General features: G+C 38.9%; 1 protein-coding gene across 4 annotated transcripts in view; it reads right to left on the reverse strand.

Moving 5' to 3' along the window:
* Positions 1-27815, reverse strand: part of ROBO1 (roundabout guidance receptor 1) — a 1605434-nt gene that overhangs the window by 203668 nt on the left and 1373951 nt on the right. For all 4 annotated transcript variants that reach the window (XM_077480101.1, XM_077480100.1, XM_077480099.1 and 1 more), the window contains one exon: positions 1208-1365. In XM_077480101.1, coding sequence (XP_077336227.1) covers positions 1208-1365 — 158 coding nt within the window. The remainder of the gene's footprint in view (positions 1-1207; positions 1366-27815) is intronic.

Genomic DNA, 27815 nt, shown 5'->3' on the forward strand with positions numbered 1-27815 from the left:
TCCTAGAGAATAAAATGGCAGTCATTGCAATACTTTTTGTCACACCGTATTTGCACAGCGGTCTTACAAGTGCACTTTTTTAGAAAAAATTCCCTTTTTTGAATAAAAAAAAATAAGACAACAATAAAGTTAGCCCAATTTTTTTAATATTGTGAAATATAATGTTACGCCGAGTAAATTGATACCCAACATGTCATGCTTCAAAATTGTGCCGCTCCTGGAATGGCATCAAACTTTTACCCTTAAAAATTCTACAGGTTGCATGTTTTGAGTTACAGAGGAGGTCTAGGGCTACAATTATTGCTATCACTCTAATGATCGTGGCGATAAATCACATGTGTGGCTTGACCACTGTTTTCTGCGTGCAAGTTTGTTGGAACCGGGCACTTTAAAAAAAATAAAATAAAAAGTTCTTATTTATTTTACTTGATTTTATTTATTTTTACACTGTTTTTTATTTATTTTTTAAATGTGGGTCATTTTTATTCCTATTACAAGGAATGTAAACATCCCTTGTAAAAGAAAAAAGCATAACAGGTCCTCTTAAATATGAGATCCGGGGTCAAAAAGTCCTCGGATCTCATATTTGGACTTAAATGCAATAAAAAGAAAAAAAATTGTCATTTGAAAAAATAACAAAAAAATGTGCCGTTAAGACATATGGGCGGAAGTGACGTTTTGACATCGCTTCTGCCCTGCTATGGTATGGAGACAGGTGGGGGCTATCTTCCCCTCACCTGTCTCCATACCCAGCCATGGACAGGTCCCGATCGCCTCCTCTGCTGCCGATGGGCCCCTCTCCCGCAGCTGATAATGGTGATCTCACAGCGAATCCGCTGCAGAGACCACCGTTATCGTTAACAGGATCACTCACTGAAAAGGTGGATACCTCGGTCATGGCAGCAGCTACTTCCATTACCAAAATATCCATCTTCAGAGTTCCGACGTATATGTACAGGAGATGGTCGGCAAGTGGTTAATCTTTTGTGATAAAACCCGGAAGCTCATTGGTTTCTATGCAGAAGTGAGCCTAATTTTGCACTTTCTAGCTTTAGTAAATAAACCCCATTGTGTACTTAAAAGAGGGGTATGCCTGTACTGCACAGGAATTTTCTCTATGATTAAGAAGGCATTATACTCACCCTTTAAAAAAAAAAAAAAAATCTTAGAGACAATAAAACCTAAGCATACAGGCTATATTACTTACTGTTATTCTTTCATCTTTGTCGTTAATTGGCGTCCCGTCTTTTCTCCATGATATTGTTGGCTCAGGATGACCTCGAGGAGGCTGACATTCCATGACGGCTGGTTCTCCCACTGCTACCATCACATCTGAAGGGTTTTGTCTGAAGTCATCTCTCAAAACTGTTGAGGAAAAAAATTATATTAGCGTTGCTGTAACATTCTGCTAGCAGCACAATTAAGATTTTTGAGATAACTGCCATCTATGTGTGTTTCTAATTTCGTAGCTGAAGTCTGAAACAAAAATTGGCATGTCGGTAGGATTAAAGGCACATTTTAATTTGCCACATGTGGTCAGTTATTACAACCCCGATATAATAATAGCTAAAGTTCACTGTTGAAATCCTGGCACAAACTGTTTTTTTGTATCACTGACAATTTATTCATAATTTAAACTGACATACTGGGGGTTATTTCCGAAAGGCAAATCCACTTTGCACTACAAGTGCACTTGAAATTACAATGAAAGAGCACTTGGAAGTGCAGTTGCTGTAGATCCGAGGGGGACATGCAAGGAAAATAAAAAAAAACAGCATTTTAGCTTGCACATGATTGGATGATAAAATCAGCAGAGCTTCCCCTCATTTCAGATCTTCCCCTCAGATTTACAGTGACTGCACTTCCAAGTGCACTTTCAGTGCAATTTCAAGTGCACTTTGCACTTGTAGTTTTCACTTGTAGTGCAAAGTGGATTTGCCTTTTGTAAATAACCCCCCCCCCCCCCTCGTTTCTTATTACTGGTTTACGATAGCATAGGAAAAGAAAATGTTTAAACCTATGAGTACATAGACATTTCAGAGACTGATTAATCTAAAGGTGCACTTGATGGGCTTCCATGAAGGCGTAACAGACAAGTAATTCAAAATAAATGGGTGCACAAGTCACATGTCTGATGGTTTATAGCAGGGAGTAGGCGAACCAAATGAGTAGGTATAGGAAAAATCTCTGCATTATTGAACCTGAAATCAAAGCAGAGAAATTGATTTGTGGCAGGTGACATGTAACATTGTCATTAGCTAGACCTCAATTTCATGTATTGATTGCACCAAATCGACAATGAAAATCTCACTAGCTGTAGCTAGATTGTGTATTCTTTATTTATTTATTTTATGGTCAAATTAATATGATTTATTTTTATGTTTTTGTTTCTAGTTATCCATAAATAAAAATATAATATAAGCCAAACTACTGACATCTTGTGAAAGACTTGTGATGATGATGATTTTAATAGTCTGGTAAAGAGGAAGGGGACTTAATGGGCCATCTATTGAGGATCTGGAATCATAAAAAGGATAGGAGCCTCTATCTGTGGATGCTTCGATAACATACTCTTTACCAGAACACTTTCCTTATGTGCAAAGAAATACATTTATTGAAAAACAAAGTAGGCATCAATGCCAAATCTAAAGGCCTAGAGTATTGTTTATGGTTCCTCTAAAGGCAAAGACTTTAAGGTTCCAAAACCTTAATCGGATAACTTGGATCGTTTTTGGTGACTACTGTATTTCTTTTATAAATTAACTTCAGAGGAAAGGTGTGCTCATGAAAAATTATACATAAGTACTACACACAATAGTGGGATAGGTGTAGTGTCCAAGGTGTCTACCAAGCAGATAAAGCATTTTACATACACGTGTGATAAAATGCAGCATGTACCGTATTTAACCAAGCATCAAGTACCCCTCAAGTTAATGTCAAATTCTCAAGCTAATGTCAAGGTGCGGAAAGTACCTGACTAGGTATAAAGGTTCACAAGAACTTTAATAGGTGCCTTCACAAATGTCAACAGGCTATTAGACTGTAATCTCTAATAAGCATGACCAACTTATCATCTGTTTCCTGTAAAATTCTGTATAGTTAATACTGCATTTAGCTTTAATGTATACTCAACTCTAAATTGCTAAGACATACGATGACACTATCAATTACAAGATATTAAAAAAGTCTGTATCCATTCATAGTGTGAAATGATATAAAGAACTCAGGTCCTCATTTACTATTTGTCTTCAATACAATGAATTAGTAGACATCTGGTAATGATGCAAATAATCTGCATCTGTACAATCCCTAAAAATAAGCATATGTTGGAGGGAGAAAATTAGGGTCCTAATTATTAAAATGCAGAACAGTCCATATTCCCTATCACAATCGGTCAAAATTAAGCTGTTGTAATGCAACTTTGAAAAATAAAGGTGAGTAGGTGAGTGGACCAACTCCAGTCCTTGTGAATGGTTATTAAGACCAGAAAAGCAGAGGAAGCCATTTTGCTTTCTGTTCAGCCAAATCCACCAGTGGAGAAAGAAGATGAGCAGAAAGCTCATTTGTATACAGAATCACCTTGAAGCAATGCAGAGAAAGTAATTTACGAGAACTGTTTAATTAGAATTCTGATGAAATTATTCCATGCATGTACACTATGATATATTACAGTGAGAGGGAGGAAGCCAACTGGCGCTGCCAAATATGTTCTATTTTGCCTCATATTTCATTCTTGCAGATTGCTGACAATTTACATTACGCCATTCATTAATTAACCGCTAATATAGTGGAATTCAAAAACAAAGTTGCGCTTTAGTTGAGAGATGGTGATCTTGGAAAATTTACTTGAAAATCATTACTAGTCATAACTTTTGTGATCAATTATCATAGGAAGTTCTAGAAAAACGGTATATCTCTAGAACAAGGCCATTCAAAACGAGGCATACTGATGTTCTTCAAAAATGAAAAAATCATACGCGTATAATATAGGAGTACTTTATTTGTTAAAAAATAAATAATAATAAGTACACGAATGAGATCAATATCGTCATTGTTAGCTGGAAAATTTCCCATTCCAGTGATATCTGAACAGATGTGGAAAGGTTGTATAGTTACATTTTTTTTCCTAAGCAACCAATAGGACAAGTAATGATCAATAACTGCACTTTAAGCTATTTTTGGGGGCTTATACCCACAAATACTGCATCTTTATGCAAGGTCTCCTTTAAAATACTTCATTGCAGTCCATCAGAAAAGTAACATTTTATAACTCAAATGCTACAGCACTTTTTTTAAAGGAAACCTTTTCTGAGAAAATATGAATGATGCCACAGCTGACCTCTCCTTCTGAAAATGCTATTGGTTTGGATGTGAAATCATACTATGGGCTCCAGTAATTTTGAGACACTGACATTAAACAAGCAAGCAAATTGAGAATTCTGACATCATTCTTTCAAATCCTCAAGCTTGTTCATAATCGGTGACTCAGAAAGTATTGGTGTTTTAGACAGCCAGACAAATTACATTTGTGGACAGAGGTCAGCAATGGCAGAGGTTTCCTTTATAAAGCCCTCAGTAAATCTGATGTGGACCTTTAGGCCTTGACCACAGATGTGTCTGCTTACTTCTGATGGCATTCCTCATTGCTCTAGTAGTCTATTGGTACGTATTTAGAAGTGGAATACAGGTCAATGGGTCTACAGAGACAGAGTGCAGGACTGACAGCGCAGGCAATGTTTGGGATAGCTTAATGCAAAGGAAATGCTATACACTGGGCAATCATGTTCAAAATATGATATACTAAAATAATTCACATTCATAATTATTCTCACACCCAAACTCACTAGGCAGGTGGCAGTACACTTAAAACACACCTCGTGAACCAGGTCTTACAAAGCAATCCTATGCAAATAGCACTAGGTTTTATTAGAGCTGGACATGTCCTCCAAGATCAATATCTGAACATATCACATATGAACATTTCCTTAATTTATTATATTCTCTGAGCAGTTGACAATATTATGTGTGCAAGATTAAAAGCTACATTTACTTTTATGTGATTTTGAGCAGCATGATGACTAATGTAAACACAGGTGCAGGACTCGCTCTGGTGTGCCACTATTCTGTGTAAAATAAATACACAGCCGAGTCCATCTGAGTCAATTTAGAAATGCTTGCCATCACTCCTGATTTTTCACAAGTCATGCCATTGATATAGCACATGTCATTTGCTCTCTGGCATCCTGGAAAAACACTGAAATGGGTTTGACATTTATAAAAAAAAAAACATTTTGCAGTGTTAGCTGCTTACTGGTCCCAAAAGACCACTGTGAAACAAGTTAATATATTGCTAATTATAGGTTATTAGGCAATCTCGAAAAATAACAATTTTCTATTAATACTTTTATTACACATTTAATGTGATATTTCTTTCAAAACAACTCTGCACCCAGCCGGAGCATATCACATGACCCAAATATCAATGGCTTCTCATGACTCCAACAACCAGGCACATTTAGGAGGTAAAAACTCCAATGCCTGGCTTTTCTAAGTGTGTATACAAAGATGGGCAGATGTCTCTGTGAGATTAACAGGCAAGGAAACATCTCCCAATCCCTGATCATATTGCCCCCCTCCTCCATTATACTCCATTGATGAGAAGCAGCACACTTGTGGCTTACCACGAGGGAAGAGTTGGCTTAGTCTCTCTAACATTTTCTAACAAATATTCATAAAAATATGATCACTTCCTGTGTTGGAAGCTGTCAATTTCACCAATAAATGTGTACCCTGGGATGGACTGACTCTTATCCAAATGTTGTAATGGGTGTTGGAAAGAGGGCAGAATTGGATTGTTCATAGGCAACCATAAAGTACCTAAAGAATTGAGATTACTTTTTTTTCCTTTTGTCTGTGGGTGTCTCTGTGGGTGTCTCTGTAGGTGGCCAGCTGCCCACTGCTGGTTAAGCAGTTGTTTGGCAGGTAGGAAACGGATCACTATTTTTTCCCTCCTGATAAGTAAACTCCTGCTCTTCTTTCTGCCCCCTCCCATTTTTATAGAAATACATTTTATTCTAGTCATGTCAACTGTCTGTCCCTCTACAAAGACCACTTCGTACTAGGGGCAATGTGAGGTCATGAAGTAACAACTATCGTACTTCAAGTGACCTCTAACTTTCCCACTCTAAAGAGTAATGCCACATGATCGGACAGATGAGAGCTTTTCATCGGAAAATACGACCGTGTGTATGCTCCATCGTAATTTAGCTGGCCGAATTCCTGCCAGCAAAAATCTGAGAGCATGTGCTCAATTTTTCCGATGGAAAAACTTTCTATCAGAAATTTTGATCGTGCATGCAATTCTGATGCGCAAAAACTCACGTATGCTCAGATTCAACTACGGGATGGAAGCTATTGGCTATTGGCTGCTGGGTATACAGAGAGGGGAGAGGCTGGGTATACAGAGAGGGAAGAGGCTGAGTATACAGAGAGGGGAGGGGCTGGGTATACAGAAAGGGGAGGGGCTGGGTACACAGAGAGTAGAGAGGCTGGGTATACAGAGAGTAGAGAGGCTGGGTATACATAGAGTAGAGAGGCTGGGTATACAGAGAGGGAAGAGGCTGAGTATACAGAGAGGGAAGGGGCTGGGTATACAGATAGGGGAGGGGCTGTGTATACAGAGAGGGGAGGGGCTGGGTATACAGAGAGTGGAGAGGCTGGGTATACAGAGAGGCAAGAGGCTGAGTATACAGAGAGGGGAGAGTCTGGGTATGCAGAGAGGGGAGGGACTGGGTATACAGAGAGGGGAGGGGCTGGGTATACAGAGAGTGGAGAGGCTGGGTATACAGAGAGGGGAGGGGCTGGGTATACAGAGAGTGGAGAGGCTGGGTATACAGAGAGGGGAGGGGCTGGGTATACTGAGAGTGGAGAGGCTGGGTATACAGAGAGGGAAGAGGCTGAGTATACAGAGAGGGGAGAGTCTGGGTATGCAGAGAGGGGATTGGCTGGGTATACAGAGATGGGAGGGGCTGGGTATACAGGGAGGGGAGATGCTGGGTATACAGAGAGAGAAGAGGCTGGGCATACCGAGAGGGGAGGGGCTGAGTATACAGAGACTGGAGAGGCTGGGTATACAGAGAGGGGAGAGGCTGGGTATACAGAGAGGGGAGAGGCTGGGTATACAGAGAAGGGAGGGGCTGGGTATACAGAGTTACCCCCTCCCCCTTGGTCTGCACTCACCTGCTCAGGAGCTCTGTGTGAGAAAGTTCCTCCCGACTCCATGATATGGGAGGAGCAATGGGAGGAGACTCACTCTCACACTGATCTCCCTTCTCTGGCTGTCAGTGAACCACCGAGGGCAAAGTACTCAGTGAGAGTGCCGCGGCTGTGCGGGAAGCACTGTGTCAGACAGCCCGGGACACTCTTACTGTCGGGCTGGCCCTGGACTCGGGGCTATGGGCCCTAGATTCAGGGCTCCAGCCCCAATAGCCACCTCTTAACGACACCACTGCCTAAGAGTGACAAAGAGAAGAGTCCATCAGTCTGTCACTTCTCTGTTCACTGTCCACAAGGCAGGGACAAGACTTGTAAGTATTACTTATTTGCAGCTGAGAAAAATTAAGTCTCCAGCCTTGCCAGACAGAGCTGTACTGTTTAAATCTCAGGACTGGATGTACAGTTTCAAATCCTTTGGCAGTAAAGATAGCTCCCCTTGTATTTTATGTAAAGTATCTTTAGCTGCTTGTCTGGAGATCAGCTTTAATAAAACAGAATATAGATACATATTCTATTTTTGGATAACTGAGAAATCAGGTACACGTAGGAACATCCTATACCTTTTACGGCATCTTTATCTGAAGTATCTTTAATTCCATGAAGGTACTGAGATACTGGAAAAATATATATTTTTTCATATGTCTGTGAACGCTGTTCACTGCTTTTTATATATTTCCATTTCCTACTTGATCATTTAAAAATTGCGCAAGTTAAGTAAAACTTTGTGTCAGTTATTCCTTTAAAAGATGTGGTGACAGAACTCTTAGTCCTACTTTTATTTGTGCTAAAGAAATTCAAGTAATTGAAGGATAAAACAAAATGAGGTTTGAAACGTCAGCCTAAAATGCTTAAATTTTAGGTTTAAATGGAGACTAAAGTACAGAGTACACGGCGGGAGGGACAACGACATATTTATACAGGGATGCAAGCAACATACTATGAAATGTCACATTAAAAAAAGAAAAATGAATTTCATAATCCTAACTTGGTATTCCAAGAAAGAAAATAGCTATCTATCTACATATAGAATCAAAACTCACTTAATGACTGTCTGTTGTCTTACAAAGGAAAATGCCAATTTGCCTTGGAGACACACACTCCTAACCAGAAACAAATGTATTCAATTATCTGTACAGACTTTGCTCCTGCCAGGAAGCATACTGCCTTTCTTGATTCATATTATTAAACTTGTTTGACATGCAGCAAGCAAACACATTTATAATGGTAGCCCGATAGAAAGAAGACTACCGAGACAAAAGGAAACTCGCGGATGCGGTTAAGTCAGTTCAGAACGTAGACGAAAGCCAGATTTCTTTCTTTACATATTTTAGTATGCCTTTTTTCTCTTGTGCTATTTTTTTCTTAGCTTAGCTGACATTCAAAATTGTACAGAACAGATTTAGATATGAGTCTTTCAAGAACCTCTCCATTAAAATGATGAAACTGTGCATACTATCCAGGTAACACAGCTACTGTCCATTCAGTTTATAATGAGTTTTATGGAATCAATTGCATTGCTTCGGGTTCATTAGCCTGAGCCTCATTAGCCTTTTAGAGTTTTGGGACTGATGCATACTGTCAAAGGACCTCGTTCGGTGCCCCCTCTTCCTCTCTCAAGTACCAACTTGCATGGGTGAAACTGGACTGAGAGGACCCAGAGGAAGTGAACTTACCTGGGAGATACTGGATGCTGACCTCCTTCATAAACTGGAACTCGCTTCACCCATTGGCTTTAATATCCCCATGTAACAGTTGCCTCGCCATTGCAACAGTGGAAGTCGGGATCCACCAGGTGCCTGGGCATATTATGCACATTCTAACTAATAATTAGATATGTGAATATGTTCACATATCCAATTATTAGTTAGAATGTGCATGATATGCTCATTACCATAACCCATTTATTTTATTACTACAATACTGAGTATATTCATGTTAGTGTTCATGTTTGTTTTCATAATTCATTCTTCTAGCTTGTATCTTTATTGATAGGTCTGCCAGCCTACCGCATTCGCCTCTTAGCCCTTGTACACACGATCGGAGATTCCGACGGAATGTGTCCTATCGGACCGCTTTGTCTGATAATCCGACTGTGTGTGGTATGCATCGGACTGTTTCCGTCATAATATCCGTCGGACCCAATTTTCCAACTTGTTGGAAATATTTTCCAACAAACTGGTCCGATCAGACATACTCCGATCATGTGTAGAGAATTTTGATCGGACAAAGTGCCACGCATGCTCAGATCAAATTCCTACACCAAAGCTATTGGCTACTAGCGTGAACGTAGTCCCGTCGTAACGAAATAACATCATCACGTTCTGAACGATCGGATTTTCCGACAACTTGGTCCGACCGTGTGTATGCAACAGTTTCGGACACAATCCGTCGGACAAAATCTGTCGGACAAAATCCAACGGATTTGGTTGGCAGAATGTCAGACCGTGTGTACAAGGGCTAAGCCCTTCTTTCCTTAAGAGGACTGATAGATGTATGAGCCAATTATGGTCTGAAGAAGAAGCAGTTGATTCAAAATGCATTACCGCCCCCTTTATATCAGTACACCAATCATATGTTCCTGTGACCTCACATCCGGCCCCATGCCATCTTACAGTTCACGCTGGTCATGGCTGTGATCGGCTCCTTACTGGTTCCTGGTTCCTTGTTCCATTAAAAACATAACTGTGTTCGAGGCTGCCATGGCTTTTAGGACAATTTGGAGAGACTCCAGGACTGACGATTACTATTATACATGCTTGTATGTTTCATCTATCTTGTGAGTTGCCATTTTGCTTTTTATCATTAAATCCACAATTTTAATTCTGCACTTAGTCTGGATCCCCTCTGTTCCTGATGAAGTTAGCGTAACTCTTTCACCCCTCTTTTAGAGCTTGAAATGTCTGTCGATGCATGTACCTCATTGTTGTGACCTTTAGTATAGCTTATGCAGAGTCACTGCCAGAAAACTCTTGTTGCACTATGGAAAATAACCCTAGACAATGAATATGGAATAAATCTGGAGTTCCTCCGTACTATGTCTGTTTTCTGACTACTATAGTTACAGGGTTTCTATAACAAACAACTGTGGATGATTTTCCCTGATCAATATAACAAAATATTCCTGTAATTCAAGCATAAATGTATTTAAAGGATGTTTTTTCCCTTCATACCACAAACAAACACAAAGCTATACAGCCACTGTATATCAGATTATACTGCTTTGTTTAACATATTTTTACAAATCCTGATCTTACATTGAGATTTGATATAAGAAAATCAACAAGGAATCTGACTACCACTATTGCCTTCCACACTACCATCTAAAAGATTCCTAAACATTGTGACCAAAAAAATAACACCCCTCTCTGTTTCCAGAAACATCATACTTTAAAGTAAACCTTTAGCATGTTCTCTGTAAGCAAAGTAACACTACAGTTGTATAACAGCCACCTCCCCAAGGTGCAATAATGTATATCGGCAATGCTGCCTGTCTTCCCAATATGATTTCTGAGTAACCGGAAAACAAATATGTATGCCAACTCCCCCATCCTACAATTCAGTGGCAGGTTCCTGAATGACTAAGCCCTTGTACACACGGTTGGACATTCCGACAACAAAATCCGTCAGATTTTGTCCGACGGATTTTGTCCGAAACTGGTGTTGCATACACGCGATCGGACAAAGTTGTCGGAAACTCTGATCGTTCATAACATGATGACGTTATTTCCTTATAACCACTACGTTCAGACTAGTAGCCAATAGCTTTGGTCTAGGAATTTGATCTGAGCATGTGTGGCACTTTGTCCGATCGTAATTCTCTACAAACGATCGGACAAAGTCCGTTCAGATCATGTTGTCGGAAAATTTTATAGCCCAGCTCTAAAACTTTGTCGGTCGGATATTCCGACGGAAACAGTCCGATAGAGCCCACACACAGTCAGATTATCCAACAACACTGTGCGATCGGACATTTTCCGTCGGAATGTCCGACTGTGTGTACAAGGGCTTACAGAAAGTGAATATTAGCATAGGAGCTTTGTACTGTGGACCACTGGCAGTTTTTACTTCATAAGCCCCCCTTCGTGTTTAACTAGAACATACATAGGGGTCAGTTGTGTTTTGTATCTCACATGGGTTTGTGAAAAATTCCTGCAGATTTGGAACATGGTGCAAGTATTTTGAATTGGATCTCATACAGCAAAATACTCTTTGCAAATTATGGATGATGCTAATAGATATTATGGAAATAGGCAAACAAATGTCGTTTTCAATGATCAATAACAGAAAAAGCTACAAAAATGCAGTGCCGCTTAAAACTGGTTTGCAGTCACCTGCAAGCTCTATCTACAGCAGACCTTAGAAGGGTAGAAAAAGTACAACTCAATTTTTTATTTTGATGCCTTCCATTTGATCTTAATTCTGCAGAGCTGGCATTGAATGTCAGGGAAAGGCAGACATCTGATACATAGCAAGCAAGGAGAAAAAAAAGGACAGCTTGTAAAGCACATTCTTGCAAGACGAGGCATCATAGCTGGCCTTAGCTATTGGCAACCTTTATGACCTTCCACGGCACCATCCTGTATTTCTAGTAAGGCTCTCTGGTTTTTGATTGGGCACCTGCTCCCTCACCTCCTTCCTTTCCTCATCCGCTCTGTTTTCTAAAGAACATGCTACCAGTTTCAACCTACTGCCATCAGAACAACTGAAGTTTTCATAGTTCAGTACACACCTGACTTGCTAAACTGTGAAGTGACTTCGAATCTCCAATCAGGAGAATACCAAGCTCTGTTGTTTCATATTCCCTTTGCACAATTTAATGTCTGAAATAAATACAGGTTCACTTTACTTCACTGCACAAATCAGGCTCAAAGTGTTTTTTTTTTTTTTTTAAGAATGCCTAACCCTGTTGAAAGGGAGAAAGAACAAACAGGAGATCCTCTATGCCACTCAAATAGGACAGTGTTGTGCCAACAGTATTCGATAACAAGGGTGTTGTAAAACATATGCAGGGTTAACTTTCAGAATCCTGGTTTCAGAGGAGCAAGAGTATGAACAGATGCAACCCATTGCATCTAGAATTTATCAAAAACCTGAGGTCTTTTCCTGAGTTCCTAGGCAAGTTTATACAGGGGCAGAGTGGAATTAGTTTCTTCCAAGTATCAGTAGCTGGGGAAGAGGAGTCATTACATGTTAAAAGGAATAAGCATACAAAATAAAATGCACGCAAGAACACTTCAGCAGTTTACAATTTTTCTGCAGGTCCCCAATAATACCCAGTAAGTAGTTTTTTAGGTGGAGAAGATATTGGGGAGTCCCAGGTCTGAAAATAAGACCTTTGACCAAATGTCTTGGACATAGTGACAAGTCCAGAGACAATGGAAAAAATCTGTAGTTTCTCCACATCTCTATTTTTTCACATTCAAACAAGCTGAATAGCAATGTAGGTCTATTTTATGGAGGCTAGTGGTGTTATAGTGGACAGGCTTCAATTGTATTACCCTCTACCTGGAGGAGTTTACAGAACCCCTATATGTGTTTTCAATTTTCAGCCAATCTTGTTCGTAAGTTGAAGAAGCAAACTGACACCAGTGCTGGAACAATACAACATTTTGCAAATTGTTTTCCTCATCTTTAGTCTTATATCTGGTCCAAATAGAAACCCTTTGTTAGGGTCTAGTGGGAAAAGGAAAGACACGTTTTTGGCCAGTGTACCTTATGAGATGTCTTCTTTCACTTTTCCCCCCACACAAGAAATTAGCACCTGAAATCAATAGTTTGGTATGACCCCCATATTCATGTTCCTACAGTCCCAAATGTCCCATAGAAAGTAAAATGTAAATGAAATGGAATTTTCTTCTACTCAAATAGATTTTCAACAGATTTCAGGCCTAATGTTTGCTTTGAAATCTACTATTGTCATGGTAACCGCCAGTTTACTTGGTTCCTCGCAAGACCTTCTGTGGCCTATACAGCTTGATTAGACTCGAGTGGTGCATATGATTACTGCTCGCAGCCTGTCTCCTACTGAAATCATTAATTAGTGGTAACAATGTACAGATGGGGGAATGTCATACAGTGAAGGCATTTTGGACTAGGCCTAAAGACTTAACTTTTACCACAGATATGTGTTGTCAATGTGCTCAGGAGCAGCAAAAGGGATTTGTTTCACTGTCCGATGCTAATTATCATTGCATTCTGCAGCTTCTGACAAAATCAATAAACCCAAACTACATCACCATCAAAACAGAGCAGGCCTCAAGGCCTGGAATACATTGCTGTTTTTATTTCCAGTCATGTTTACACTGTATGCCATCTTGTGACTTCCTGTTGATAAACTTGTGGGACATTCTAAAGTGGAAATAATGGGCCCGAGCCATAATGTGGATATGTCAAAAATGGGAAATAAAAGACTATTTGAAAAGATTAACTGTGAGCCATGGGGCTAAGTAAAAAGAACAGTTATTCAGTACACAACATAATCAAGACTCTTTACATTATAATGCAATTCTGAATAGAAAGCTTTTCACCCTGATTTTTACAGAAGATTACCTCTAATCTTATATTTTAAGCCAGCTCATTTTGGTAAATCATGTAAAATGCTTCCTATGTATCCTAATCTGCACAATAAAACTTTAAATCAACCACCGCAACATACATCTTAATAAAGAAGGTAGATTTTATATCTTTATTAATAACAGATGTACAGTAAATATCAGTATCATTATTGTTTTGAAGAAAATAAAATGAAAAAAAAAAACAGTATAGACTGAAAATTCCCTAGAATCAAAGCATGTTATGCCCCCAGAGAGGAGACCATTTTATGAATAAATGTGTATTTGTGCCCTCTATCAAGCGGTCCTCCACCCTGAAGTGGAAGTTCCGCTCATCTGATCCCCCCCCCCCCCTCCGGTGCCACAATCAGCACCTTTCAGGTGGGAGGGGGGTGCAGTTACCTGGATAATCCAGGTATCTGCACCCACTTCCAGGACAAGACCGCCGCAGACCGCCGCAGATGCCCCGCCCCCCCCTGTTGTGTTCTGGGAAACACACAGTTCCCAGGACACAGCAGGGACCAGCAGAGACGCGCAGCGTGACTCGCGCATGCGCAGTAGGGAACCGGGCAGTGAAGCCGCAATGCTTCACTACCTGATTCCCTGACCGAGGATGGCGGCAAGCGGTTGCTCGTCATCTGCCGCCGACATCGCTGGACCCTGGGACAGGTAAGTGTCAATTTATTAAAAGTCAGCAGCTGCTGGCTTTTAATATTTTTTTTAAAGGTGCAGAACCACTTTAACTGTCTATGCCAGCAGCATCCTTGCTGAAGGACTGCTGGGAAAAATCAATTCAAGTACAAGCCACTCTATAGTTTCATACACTAAATGTAATCATTTTCTCACTAAAACTTCAATTTTCACTGCTTTTCGAGGGATCTACACTCTTCAGTGGCTTGCATTGATCTTTGAAGTGAAAGCACCTCGTTAGTATATTCAGAATTTTGAGATTGTAGTAGATGTTGAATGCACATTTTCAAGGTTTTCAAGGATTGTATTTTATATTTATTGAGATTGCAAATAAAAGGTATTACCGTACTTTAATTCCAGTATGTCTTTTTATAGCAGCAGCTCAAAATGGATGACAATTTACAAAACAGGCACAGTATAAGTTGGGAGCAGTCAAATGGGCAGGAAAGATTAATGACAAAAAATGATGGCTTGACAAAAAACATAGGTTTTAAATATAGCAGATGGTGCTGCAGCTATACTTCTTTGGCATTTTTGTTTTCATTGGTAAGATAGCATTAACGAGAGTTTAAGAAAAGTTTTTCTACAGTAAAGTGGTTGTAAACATCAATCAAATCAGCAAGCAACATAAAAGAAATGCACCATATTAATTGGTCCCCAGTTTAAAAGTAAATCAGTGGTGTTAGGGTCCGGGATCGCAGATACCAGAGTGCTGTGGCGAGGCTTTGTGGCTTACACATGCATTTGCAAATGTGTGCAGTCTAAACCTCTGCTTTTAAAGCATACTGTTAGACAGGTTAATTTGGTTGTCTGCAAACTGGGCGGTAAGTAAGCTTGGTCTTTTTCCCTTGGATTTAACCTTGGCCCTGTTTTTACCTTCTGTCAGTCAAAGGAGTGGGGGTGTGGAGACAATTTTTTTTTTAATGTGTCGTAATTTAACTCTGCAAGAAAGCAGAGAGGATTTAACATTGCTGGATTAATCTTTCTTTGCAAGACTGGGGACAGAAGGCTTTTGATGCTTAAAATGAAAATTCCATAATTTTTCATCTTTCCATCTATTAAATGTTCTGTTGTCTGTCTTAACTTTTTTTTCTGCCAGTAAATACCTCATACAGCCCACTTTCTGTTTCTTGTCTAGAAAAAAAAAGCTATGCTTATGACATCATGCACTGCACTCTTTCTCTCACTCTCGTGAGAGTTTGCCAGAAAGGGAGGGGGATGAGCCATAAGATGACAAATGAGAGCTGCAGCAGCATATTTGGCAAGTACAGAATCACAGTATATATAAAATAATTTGCAAAGTGGTTGGAGGGAAGCTTCAGAATGGCAAAGATGTTTTTATTACAAATTATGTGAGCAGACTGCAGTTCTTATTTAACTGCAGCAGGTAAACTGCTTAGTTAATTTTTTTTATTTTTCAGGTTTACAACCACTTTAATGCTCTTTCTGCATTAAGGTAAAAAAAACCTTCATATGTCTGACTCCCTCCCCACACTTAGCTGACCCCAATCTCAATCCAGCACTGTCCTGGCAGACCTACTCTCCTCTTTTCCTGCTTTCTCAAGCTTTACTGATTGCTTCCCGCAGCTGTCAGTCAAATCCTGTGAGGGAGGAGCAGGGGGAAGGGCCAAGTCACAGTGTGTGTGTGTGTGTGTCTATGGGTGCACACAGCCCAGCTTTGCAGCAATCCAGCATGAGTGTCTCCATAGCAAACATCTTGTTATGAGGAAACTCGGAGAAGAGGAGGGGCTGAGATCACCGGCAAGAGACCTCAGAAGGGGAAGCTTGGGACTGCTCTGTGTAATACCATTACAAAGAACAGGTTAGAATAACATGTTTTTAATTTTTTTTTTTTATTAAGCTTTACAATCCCTTTAACCCCATTCTGTATCCACCTCCCAGCCCTTTAAGTGGATCTTAATGCTGGAAGGTGGATGCAGGCATTCCAATCATGTGACCAGTCATGATTGGTCACAGCACTCACATGATCAGAAAGCTCCCGATCGCAAGTATGCATTGGGATCTTTTTGGTACCCGTTCGTTAATGTGCTTGGAGTGCACAGGAAGTGAAGGTTGCTTGTTCTCTGCACAGTAAAGTGTTTACCTAGGGATGCATACATGTGGCAGCTCAATGTCAAAGCCCACCCGCCGTAAGGCCGCATATATGCGCCGGGTCGGCGGAAAGTGGTTAGAATGGACCTTCACCCCTCTAGCTCTGCATGCTGACATGAAATCATCCTATGGTGATAGAAACCATTATGTTTCTATCAATTGCATGTACTGGATCCCACTTCCTGATTCTTCTTAGGCATTGGTGATGTAGCCAGGCCTTACAGATGCCCCCTGAGAAGGCTACGTCACCAGTGTCTTCCAGAGAGATTGTCACATTGTCTGTTAAAAAAAAATACTTTCCCATGAGATGTCGTGAGGGTAAAGTTTTTTTATTTGCTCAGCAGGGTAATGTGGTACAGTGCATGTGCAACATAAGGCGCATGATGTAATCAGCAGACTGCTCCTTCATTCTCCTCTGTGCATCTGCCAAACGACACCATGGGTTTCCTACCAGTGGGGGACATCAAGTATTAAGACTACGGAAACAGTGCGATGAAGAGATAGGTATACATTACTATATTTCTTTTAGTTCGTAGAATTTATTTAGGGAGTCAGGTTTATTATGTAGAAGAAGGAGTGAGGTCCGTTGTAAACACAGGTCACTTTTTTAGCCAATCTGACCTTTGGCACAACTCCCATACATCTGTACAAAATTGTTATGTTCCAAAAGTGCTACAAAATCATCTCAGCAAATGTTCCTCGTGTATGCAAAAAACATAGAAGCACATAAAAAGCATTACTTCTCACTATGCAACTTTTCCTGTAAAACTACATGCCAGCTTAATAGGCGATAACTATAGTCATTCTATGTGAAGAAGAAGTACTTAGAAACTACACAAGCCAAATAGATCATATCCTGCTGCCTTTCTCCATGCATTTTATAGTAGTCTAGTTAAAGTTATTAAAACAGATGGCATTCAATGTCTCTAGCATCTGTGTGTACTATATGTGTTACTGCTTATTAAATGTGTCCAACTAAATGCAAATCCCCTGACAATGGAACACTAGCCAGTTTAACTTACTCAGTGGTGAAGGTTAACAGTAATTATATGCTGATTTTGCATCTTGTTCCAACTTTTTTTATTGATTAAATCCTTAATTTATTATTACTTTCATTGCTTAAAATGGAACATTTTCATAAAATGGATGAAATATAAAAAGAAAGATATACTTTAAGGAAAATAAATATAAATATATCCTAGATATTTAAGAGAAATGTTAGTTTTTGCTGATTTCCGTCTCCCTGTTTTTTTTAACGTATGGCACAAGAGCAGACTCGGGAAAGGTGAGATGATCTTCTGTAACCTTTGGAAACCATACCAACTTGCCAAAATGTCTAAACGACACCAAAAGTGGTCTACTTTAAAATCAGAAATGCACTTTCACGCAATTATATTTGATAGCACCAACCCACAATGATACAGTGTAAGTATGGGTGCTGTTGAAGAAAAATGAGGCTTTTGTTGCACTTTGCCTGGAAAACTGGCATAGATTTACTAAAACTGGTGCACTCAGAATTTGGAGCAACTGTGCATGGTAGCCAATCAGCTTCTAACCTCAGCTTTGGAAATAAAACTGGAAGCTGATTGGTTTCTATGCAGAAGTGAGCCTGACTTTATACTCTCCAGCTTCAGTAAATAAACCCCTATGTATTGTTTAAGTAGCTCATCCTTCAACTGTTAGGCCTCACGCACACTGGGCTTTTGCTCAGCTCCTCTGAAAGCCTTTTCTCCTGGTAGGAGAAAAGCTGCTTAAAAAACGTGCCTATAGCTGAATTTGGCACATGTGCTTATGCATGTTTAGGCATTAATTTATTCTATTGGCCAGAATATTAATGTATTCTGGCAACTGGAATGAATGACCGTTCAAGGTCTAAACGTGGCTAGTGATTGGGTGCGTTTACACACGTTTAGCATTTTTTTCTGCTCAAATGCTCCTCTCCTGAACATGCTGGTGATGTTTTTTCAGCCTCTAAGCACTCCTCTTCTAATATGCCTGTAAATGCCCAATGTGTGCATGGGCACATAGGGTAATATAGAGGTGCATTTACAGGTTGAAAAAAAAAACCCCAAACGCCTGTAAAAGTGACATTTAAGCTCAGGGTGCGTGGGATCTTATTATCACTGCAATCTTTTAACAAGGATGTCACTAGATGGTCACTAGAGGGCTGATCGTTATAGAAATATATACTATATAAAAACATAATAAAAATATATATATACACAATGCAGCAACAAAAATCTGAAAATCACATAAAAGTATTTTCCAGCAACCAAGAAACAAAATGAATACTGATGAAAACAGATTAGCTTCCTTTTAATATGTTATAGATTTCTTTAAATACAATGATGGATTGTATACTCTTTGAACAACTGCTACAAAGAACTCTCCTATAGCAGCTTTTATTGTGCTTTTACTAGTAAGTAATTGGGTGCTAGGAGAATTTTAGTTTTCCTTTGAAATGTGCACCTCTACACTGACCTTGCTTGTTAAATGGATTGAGTATCTAACCTACATACGGTAATTGTGCTACTCACAGTAAGTGTGGAATAATGTAAAACCCAGATCAGATCAAACATACCAATACAAAGAAAACACACACAATCAAGTGATTACCAGGCCTATTTAATGGTGCAACAAGTAACATATAAAACCACCGTATTTCACAGCAACCAATCAACAAGCAAGTTCTAAAATCTGTAAACTGATGAAAGACAGAATTATGTTGCTGTGTCTTGCTATACTGTGTATATCATTGCTGCATTTTACACTGGCTTATAAAAAAATCACTCAGCAAACAGCTAAGTGCACATTGTAAACATAAAACAATTTGTTTTAACTGCCAAATGATTAGTACAGTAAGGCCGCGTACACACGGGCGGACTGTTCGCCCAACTTTGTCCGCTGAACAGTGTTTCAGCGGACAGTCCGCTCGTGTGTGGGCTTCAGCGGACAGGTTCAGCGGACAGTCTGACGAACAAAGTTTTTCGGAATTTCCGTAAGACAGTCCGCTGAAACTTGGTTTCAGCGGACAGTCCGCTCGCGTGTAGGCTTGTTCGACAAACTAAGTTTCGCGTATGCTCAGAAAGGATTTACACGGCGAAGGTTGCATTGCAGTGTATTGGACGTCGAATTTCTCGTCCCGTCGTACGTGCCGTTCATGTCATCGCGCACGCTTTCAGCGGACTGTTCGTTCATCGTGTGTGGTCAAGTCCGTTCATGCAAATTTTGAGCGGACTGTTTGTCGGATTGTTTGACGAACAAAGTTGGGCGAACAGTCCGCCCGTGTGTACGCGGCCTAAGACATAAACTGTTATATAGTTAATCAGGTTGAAAAAAGACATAAGTTCACCTAGTTCAACCATAGAAATAAATAAATTAATAAAAAATAATATCCATATAATCCCATATACACAATCCTATACCCACAGTTGATCCAGAGGAAGGCGAAAAACCTCAGCAAATCATTATCCAATTTGCTACAGCAGGGGAAAAAATTATTTCCTGATCCCCCGAGAGGCAATCAGATTTTCCCTGGATCAACTTTACCTTTGAATGTTAAATTTTCACAGCTCTTACTGTGAAGAAACCTTTCCGTATTTGTAGATAAAATCTCTTTTCCTCTAGGTATAAAGAGTGCCCACTTGCCCTCTGTGTTGACCGTAAAGTGAATAACTCAACACTAAGTTCACTATATGGAATCCCTTTATATTTGTACATGGTGATCATACCCCCCTTAATCTCCTCTTCTCAAGAGAGAATAAATTCAGTTCCTTTAATCTTTTCTCATAGCTGAGTTCCTTCATGCCTCTTATCAATGTATGTAACTGTACAGTATGTCTACATGATGGACATATTTCATTGGATGCAACTGTCCTACCCCCTATTTTCTCTGTGGTCTACTAGGAAGCATTGCTCTGTACTAAATATCACTTTATTTGCTAGATATACCTCCTGCGGCCAAGTCTGGATGGACAGTATGGCAACTTTCTGACTTAACAAGATCCACAGGCAGTGTCAACTCACCACGAAGCACAAAAGTAGACTCTAAAGTTGTTTATTCCATCTTAACACATTACCTGTGATGCTTTTGCTGGGTTTTACTTGTAGGTGAAAATACTGTATATTAAGGTCTAAAAACGTTTTATTCTGCAAGGGGAAAACTAAAAGTAAATTTTGTCAAGGAAGGCTGTGAGGGTCTAGCTACAAACCAACACTCAAATAGGACAAGGGGATCAGAGGAACACACTAAAACATACTAAAACAAATACATGAATAATAAACCATGCTGCTCTAGAAGTACAAGCACAACACACTGTTGATATCTCGCCCTACATTTATGCTCTCTAGTGTATGTCCCTTTCCTGCCTCTGGTAAAACTGACATAGGCCCTTCTTCGTCAACTGCCTCCTGGATACATGTCACACATGCCAAAAGGCTGAAGGACTGCACTAAAAAGCTGGCTCTCAAATCCAAGATGGTGGTGCAGAATAATAATAAATAAATAATAAAAAAATAAATAATGCTGGCAAAACTGCATCAGCTAGGAAGACAATTCTGGACTGCACTTCATGGACTTGTAAAGATATATTTTTTTATTATCAAATGTAATATTTATTGCTGTGCCTGATTTGAATTTTGCAATCTAGGTGGAATGTCCTCTTTAACCAGATGAAAAGAAAAAAAACGTATACTCTTTTTTTATTTTGTACTCTTTGATTATTCATGCCTGAATGAGCCTGTACCCTTGACTTCTTACAGAGCCAATCATTTTCAGTTAAAAATATTTTTGTAGTATAAAAGATTATATGTTCTGCCTAGCAATATAATTTCCAAATTAAGCTAAAGACCATGATTTAGCTTAATCGTAGGATATGTTTGAGAACACACAATGTACATATGCACGGAAGCAGAACTTTTTCTGTGCTGCAACATAAATCCTACTTTATTCGTTTTAAGTCCGTTTATTTTAATGCAATTAGTTTTTAACATTCCACTTGAATTTATTTTTATTGATCATCTGTCGAAGTCAGCCTTTCGGAAATAGAAGGTAAATTGTAGGTAAGTTATCTAATACATTCTTCATTTTCACCACCCATTGGCGAGCTCCTTCTAATCAAACCTTGTACGCTAAATTACACTGATCAACAAAGGGAAGAAAAAAGTATTTTCACAATTACATCTTTGCCATCTAGAACAGCGTCTGATATCCACTCAGGGTGAATGATCGTTAGGGTGGAAAATTGCATTTTGGTATCCAGTAGTAAAATATTCCTTTTCTCAAAAAGAAATAAGAGAAGACAATCCATTCTCCGCAAAGCTAATCACTTCCTAAAATCAAAAAATTTTCAGTTAAAAAAGTGAGATTGACAAATACTTGCTTTCTGCAGAGCCTGTAGACAAACTACCTTTTGCCCAAAGGAACAACCTGCTGTTAGAAGCATTTTTTTGTTATAATTTAAACAAAACACTTATTTCTTTTACTAGTTCTAACTTGGCTTAGCCTTAGCCTTACCTTTTGCCTGTTGCCTAGCATGACAGTGACCGACCTGCTCCACATTGGGAGGTATGGGGCTACATCAAAAACTTGTTTCTAAACAACAAGAAGCGTAAGATGGGAATTCAAGTGGATGATTTTTTTCTTAATGTAACCAAAAGTCCTACAAACATGAAGGCAGATTTAGGGAAATTTGTAAGCACTTGATGTGTACTGTGACAGTGGCAGGACCTTGCAAAAGAGTGATACGGGCTTGCACTAATGCAGAATATTGGGTCTAAGCAGAAAAAAACTGGGTATTCTATATTTTTTAAATCCCCTATTATGTTCTGGAGATTGAATGTTCCAAAGTGTCTTGGGTGGAACAAAGCCTTCTATCCTGTATCCAGGTGTTATTGAAGACCTGCAGGTTGTGTGAATGTGTAGGTGTGCATGCTGGTTATAAACAAGGCTTGGGTAAAGCTCAGGGAGGAAGGTGTGGCCTTGTTTGGAGACAGATGTGTGTTCCTGTTATTAGAAGGAGGTGCTCTACTCCAGAGACAGCACTCCATGTTGAAGAGTGTCCATGTTCATTGGTTTGAGAGAGTTGAGATGGCTAAGTGAGTTTAGGAAACTAAGAGAGAGTCTGGGAGACTTAGGCAGAGCGAGGAGAAATTTTAAACCATACTGTATATTGTCATAAATGGCCATTTGTTGTCTGCATTTTGTCCCGATTGTGCGTATAATGTCAAAATTGCCAGCTTGTTGTCTGCAACTGTCATTCTGGTGCTCCCATATAAGTATGATTGCTTGTTTATTGCCATGTGTCATGTTCATGCATTTGCTACCTGCATATTGCCACAATTGGCTGTTTTCTGTACATATATTGTAATAATTGCCTATTTGCTGCCTGCATATTGTAACAGTTGATTGATTGCTACCCATGTGCTGTATACAATTGCCTATTTGGGGCCCATGTATTATCAGGATTGCTATTGTATGCCTTGTCTTATTGTCTTATTGTGACGTTGTTGATGTTTACAGAATCATATTAGTATAATTTTATCCTATGTAGGCCTGTTACTATCAAAGTTTGCCACTAAAGTCATTGTGTTTCACCACGGTGCACTATGTACGTCATTATTAAACCCTTGAATTTCATCGCGTGTCATTATTATGTGTGCCGCTATTAAAAGAAAGCAATAGTCTTCACCATTTCAATTTATTTCTGCCCATCACTATTATTTATTTAATATAATGATTAGTACTGAAAACAATTTTGACATATAGATGAAGATGGGTATTAACTATGTTAGGTATGCCACTGATTGAAGCATATCTTTTTCTTTTTAATTTTTAGGTTAAAGTTGTAAGAGACTGTAAACCCTAGACTAAAATTAAACTTTATATAAAATAAAATAAAAAAACAGTAATATTACTGAGAAATATACCATACCAGTTATCATTCCCAAGACAGTAGATATGTGTAACACTATTCAATTAAAGTTTTTATTTTTTTCTATTTTCTAAGGAATGTTATAAACATATAATATGCAACACATTTGAAAAATATATTACCTAGGTTTAAAAAACACACCACAGAGCACAAGTAAAGCGAGCAGTTGTACTGTAAGTATTCTTTCTAACCCAATCTCATGCACATACTGAAAGCCTCTTTGACGATGTGATAATGTCACTGTATCATGTAATGTATAAATTCAATGCCAATAGTGACGCTTGCAGTAAACTATACATTTTAGAAAAGATAACTTTTCCATCTATCATAAAATGTGCACGAAATGCAATAAAACATTGCTGGAAAATATCATTCACCTTCGGCCAAGCCGTATTTGCTCTTAGATGCTGTATCATAAATTCAACTAGCAACATCATGTTAACACCAGGATGTAGCTAATCATATTATCACAGAAAATAAGGCAATTGTCAAAGAATATGGGAAAAAGACAGGAGAAGATACACATCCTGAAGCCATTTGCAGTAACTGGTCAGTAAGAATGTTACCATTGATATACCTTCTAGGAAATGTGCTAATTAGACAGCCCTACTTCCTGTTCTCAGTCTGAAAAACAGTTCTCAGGCTAAGTTCTACATAGGGCCTACTAATCTTCTTATTTAATAGCACAGAAGGTGTAATCTGGAATTTTCGTCTTCCTCTTCCTGTAAAACTTTTTTGGCTATGAATTAATTGATCCAAAATAAGTAGAGATTGGCTAGAAGGTAGATAAAGGGGGCAACAAGAATGAATAAGTCCAGAAAAGTGAAGTGTATATGCTACCTCTAACATCCAGTGAGATTTTCCATTTCATTTACTAGTTTGTGCTAAAAACCTTAAAGTAGAACTATAGGTAAAATATTATTTTTCATTTTGGATAGAGCAAGGGGGGGTTATAACCCCTGTCAGATTTGTTTTCGCCATCTGTGTCCCATTGGGGAGATTTACCTTCACTTGCTGTCCCATAGCCAAACAAAAAGTGAGAGGAAATCCCTTCAAATTAAGGGAATTTTTTGGGGACTCCCAAGTGACCAGAATTAGTGTCCCCATTGGAAGGTTTCCCCTCTATTACTTTTCTAGGGACAACCCAAAATGTGGGGTTTCCTTCTACTTTCACTTTCAATGATAATAGTAAACAGGACAAATAGAGAGGGTGAATCTCCTTAATGGGGGCACAGACAGCAATGCAAGCTTATAATCCCTCTTCTCGCTATCCAAAACTAAAAAAAATGTTTTGCCTTTAGTTGTACTTTAAGAGGAGAAGCTTATTGGTTGGTAAGACCAATGCAGACAGGTCTCTCTTCAAACACTTACAAGCATAAGGTTCTCATAAAAAAAATTTAAGCAGCCCTTGGATTGTGAAAAAGGCATCATGAGCCACATTATCTCAGAGGAAAAAGTCTGCCCTGGTTTCTTATATTCTCACATTTAATTTTTTTAAGCTTGCTAAAATTAGGCAAAATGATTAGTTCAGCTGTGTATAGAAAACTCTAATTTATGTCTTACAAATATTTATGAAGTAGGTTTGCTGTCACAGAGGCAGCACACAAAAAATTGTTTCATATGGATGATCACAATCCTTTCGGTCAACGTTCTGGCTGTATGTGTGTGAAGAACAGATTGGAACACAGAAATCAAACTCAGTGTTCCTCACTCTATGTGGGAAAATGTTGTTCATTGTCAGACTAGAGCTAATGAGGAGTATGTTCACCAACAAGACACAAGGTGATTGGAGAGGGAGTTTAGGAAGAAGCATACCTCACATACACAGACACATGGAAAAAAGTAATTTGCAACAAAGTATAATTTCTCCCTGTATATTGTTATTTAATAAAGGTCTGAGAAGTCTTTATACATACTTAACCCTGAGGACCCTTGTTGTTTTAATAAAGTGAAGAAGGATCAGACCCACAGTCAGGTTTTTATTGTTGTCTGCAGGTTGTAAAGCTAAAATAGTGAAAAATGACGAGGCTTGGTTCTCCACCCATAGAAGACCCCTCCTAATGCGTTTTGCCCATGTGGGGCTTAATCATAGATTATCACCATAAAAAAATAGAGGGTATATTTTCCAATCTGGATACCATCTCTGGTGACCCTGTAGACCATGCAGACAGAAAAGTATTCCTTCACTTTGGATAGATTTCCTCTCACTTCCTATTGTGACTATGGGGCAGGAAATGAGGGATGTCTACCCAATGAGCAATAAACACTTGACAAAACTGATAGCAAAAAAAAAAAAAAAAAACTGAAAGGGGTTATACTCTATCCATCTTTCTCTAAAAAAAGGCTTGCCTTTAGTTCTATTCTAAAGTCATTGCAAACACTTAAAAAAAAAAAAATAATACGTTTATACATACCTGCACTGCGCAATGAAATTGCACTGATCGACCCTAAACCTCCTCTTCTAGGTTCCCCCGCCAGCACTCCTGTCCCCTTCTTGGTGTACACCCATAGCAAGCCATGTCCATAGACACAAACAGCGAGGCTCAGACCCACCCCCTGCTCCCTCGTCACAGGATTTGACTGACTCAGTAAAGCCTGTGGGGGGGGGGGGGTAGGGAAAGCCACTAAAGATAGGCACAGCAATGAACTGAGTGAGGATTTGGGTAAGTATAAGGAAGGGGGCATACTGATACCTAAAAATGTTTTACCTTAATGTAGGGAATGCATGGAGGTAAAAAATGTTTAGGCTTTGGAACCACTTTAGGTGATAGTCCATACCATACCATAAACGTCATTAACACATTAATTCAGAGGGGCCCTTAACCCATCAAAGTTTGGGACCAATCGTTCACTCTGAGAGATTGGAAGCAACACATTTGGGCCACTCTCAGCATAACAGATTTTCTCAACTATTTTCAACAATGCACATATGTTAGCTACAGTTAAAACATGGCAATTGAGTGTTTCATACAATACAAACAGAAACAAAACTAGCTTGGGTAGCTTAGATATAATCAATCAAGTACATAAATAAAAAATAACACAACTCTTTTAATATAAGATCATAAAAAAATAAAGAATAGTGAATGGCCTAAAATGACTCACTATCTTAGGTGGTAGGATTGCCAGTCTGCGGGCCTCTGAGGGCCTCTTCTCTATGACAGTGGTATACCGCTGAGCCCTCTCTAATAAAGCATTGATGTATTTTTTTATTTCTGAGGTTCCTAACAACCATTAGGATCATTTTTACTGCTATCCCCCCAAAAAAACTGACAGCATGTTAATGTTGACATCTCCTTTCACAATCCACCACTTCAAAACAGTGCCCTAAATATAGGACCACTTACACAGTCTCAAAGCAGTGTTAAGATGCTTGTGAAACTGTGCCCTTACTATTGATTGAAAAGGAAATTTTGATATTCTAAATTGCGGGTTGCCAAATCCATCCATTATCGTAATAACCAACAATGTATTTTGCAGAATGCCCAAAATAATCAAGATTTTATCTGTCTGAAAGAGCTGCTGCTTTTGCAAAACTTTGAAGGTTGCTAATCACAATGTGTATTAAGAAATTTCTAAGCAGCCTGATAAAAAAAAAAAAAATAATGCTAAAACATGAAAGCTGTGAATATGTGCTTGTAATTGAACAGTGCAAAAATAACTAGGTAATCAAGATAGAGTTTGACAAGATATATAATTTTCTTGAATGGCAAAGCAAGCTAAAATCATTAAAGGAAGTCTTATTTAGAGGCGGCGGGTGTCCTGCAGTCACATAATAGCATTCAAATGCGCGGTACCGAAATCAGTTTTGTTCCAAGGTCATAGAATAAACATTTTTGTACAGAGAATACCATTAGTTTTACAGAAACGATACGTGAGCATTCTCAAGGAAAAAAAAAGAAAAATAAGCAGGCATGCTAACAAGATGTTTGCCTGAAATGAACTGTTGCTCTGTTTAACAGAAATACTAACTACATTTCTGTTTGCACATGTGTTCTGCTAATAAATATCAAAAAATTTGTAAAACTTTTATTAATAGTTGTGAGTGAAATGGTTTTAAACATATTTATGAGGATATACCCAATCCATGAAGAAACATAGAATTCATATTAGTTGTCTGGTTTCCAAAACCGATCAGACAGATCTAAGTGTACACTATATTGTACACCCCTCAAAATGCTTGAGTTTTGGTGTTTCTAAATAATTCTGTAAATGTACAGCATTCAAAGACATTTAGACAATTGTGAGTCTTCAA

The sequence above is a fragment of the Lithobates pipiens genome, unplaced genomic scaffold, assembly GCF_037356315.1.
Source record: "Lithobates pipiens isolate NorthernLeopardFrog02 unplaced genomic scaffold, aLitPip1_a1.2 Scaffold_16, whole genome shotgun sequence".
NCBI lineage: Eukaryota > Metazoa > Chordata > Amphibia > Anura > Ranidae > Lithobates > Lithobates pipiens.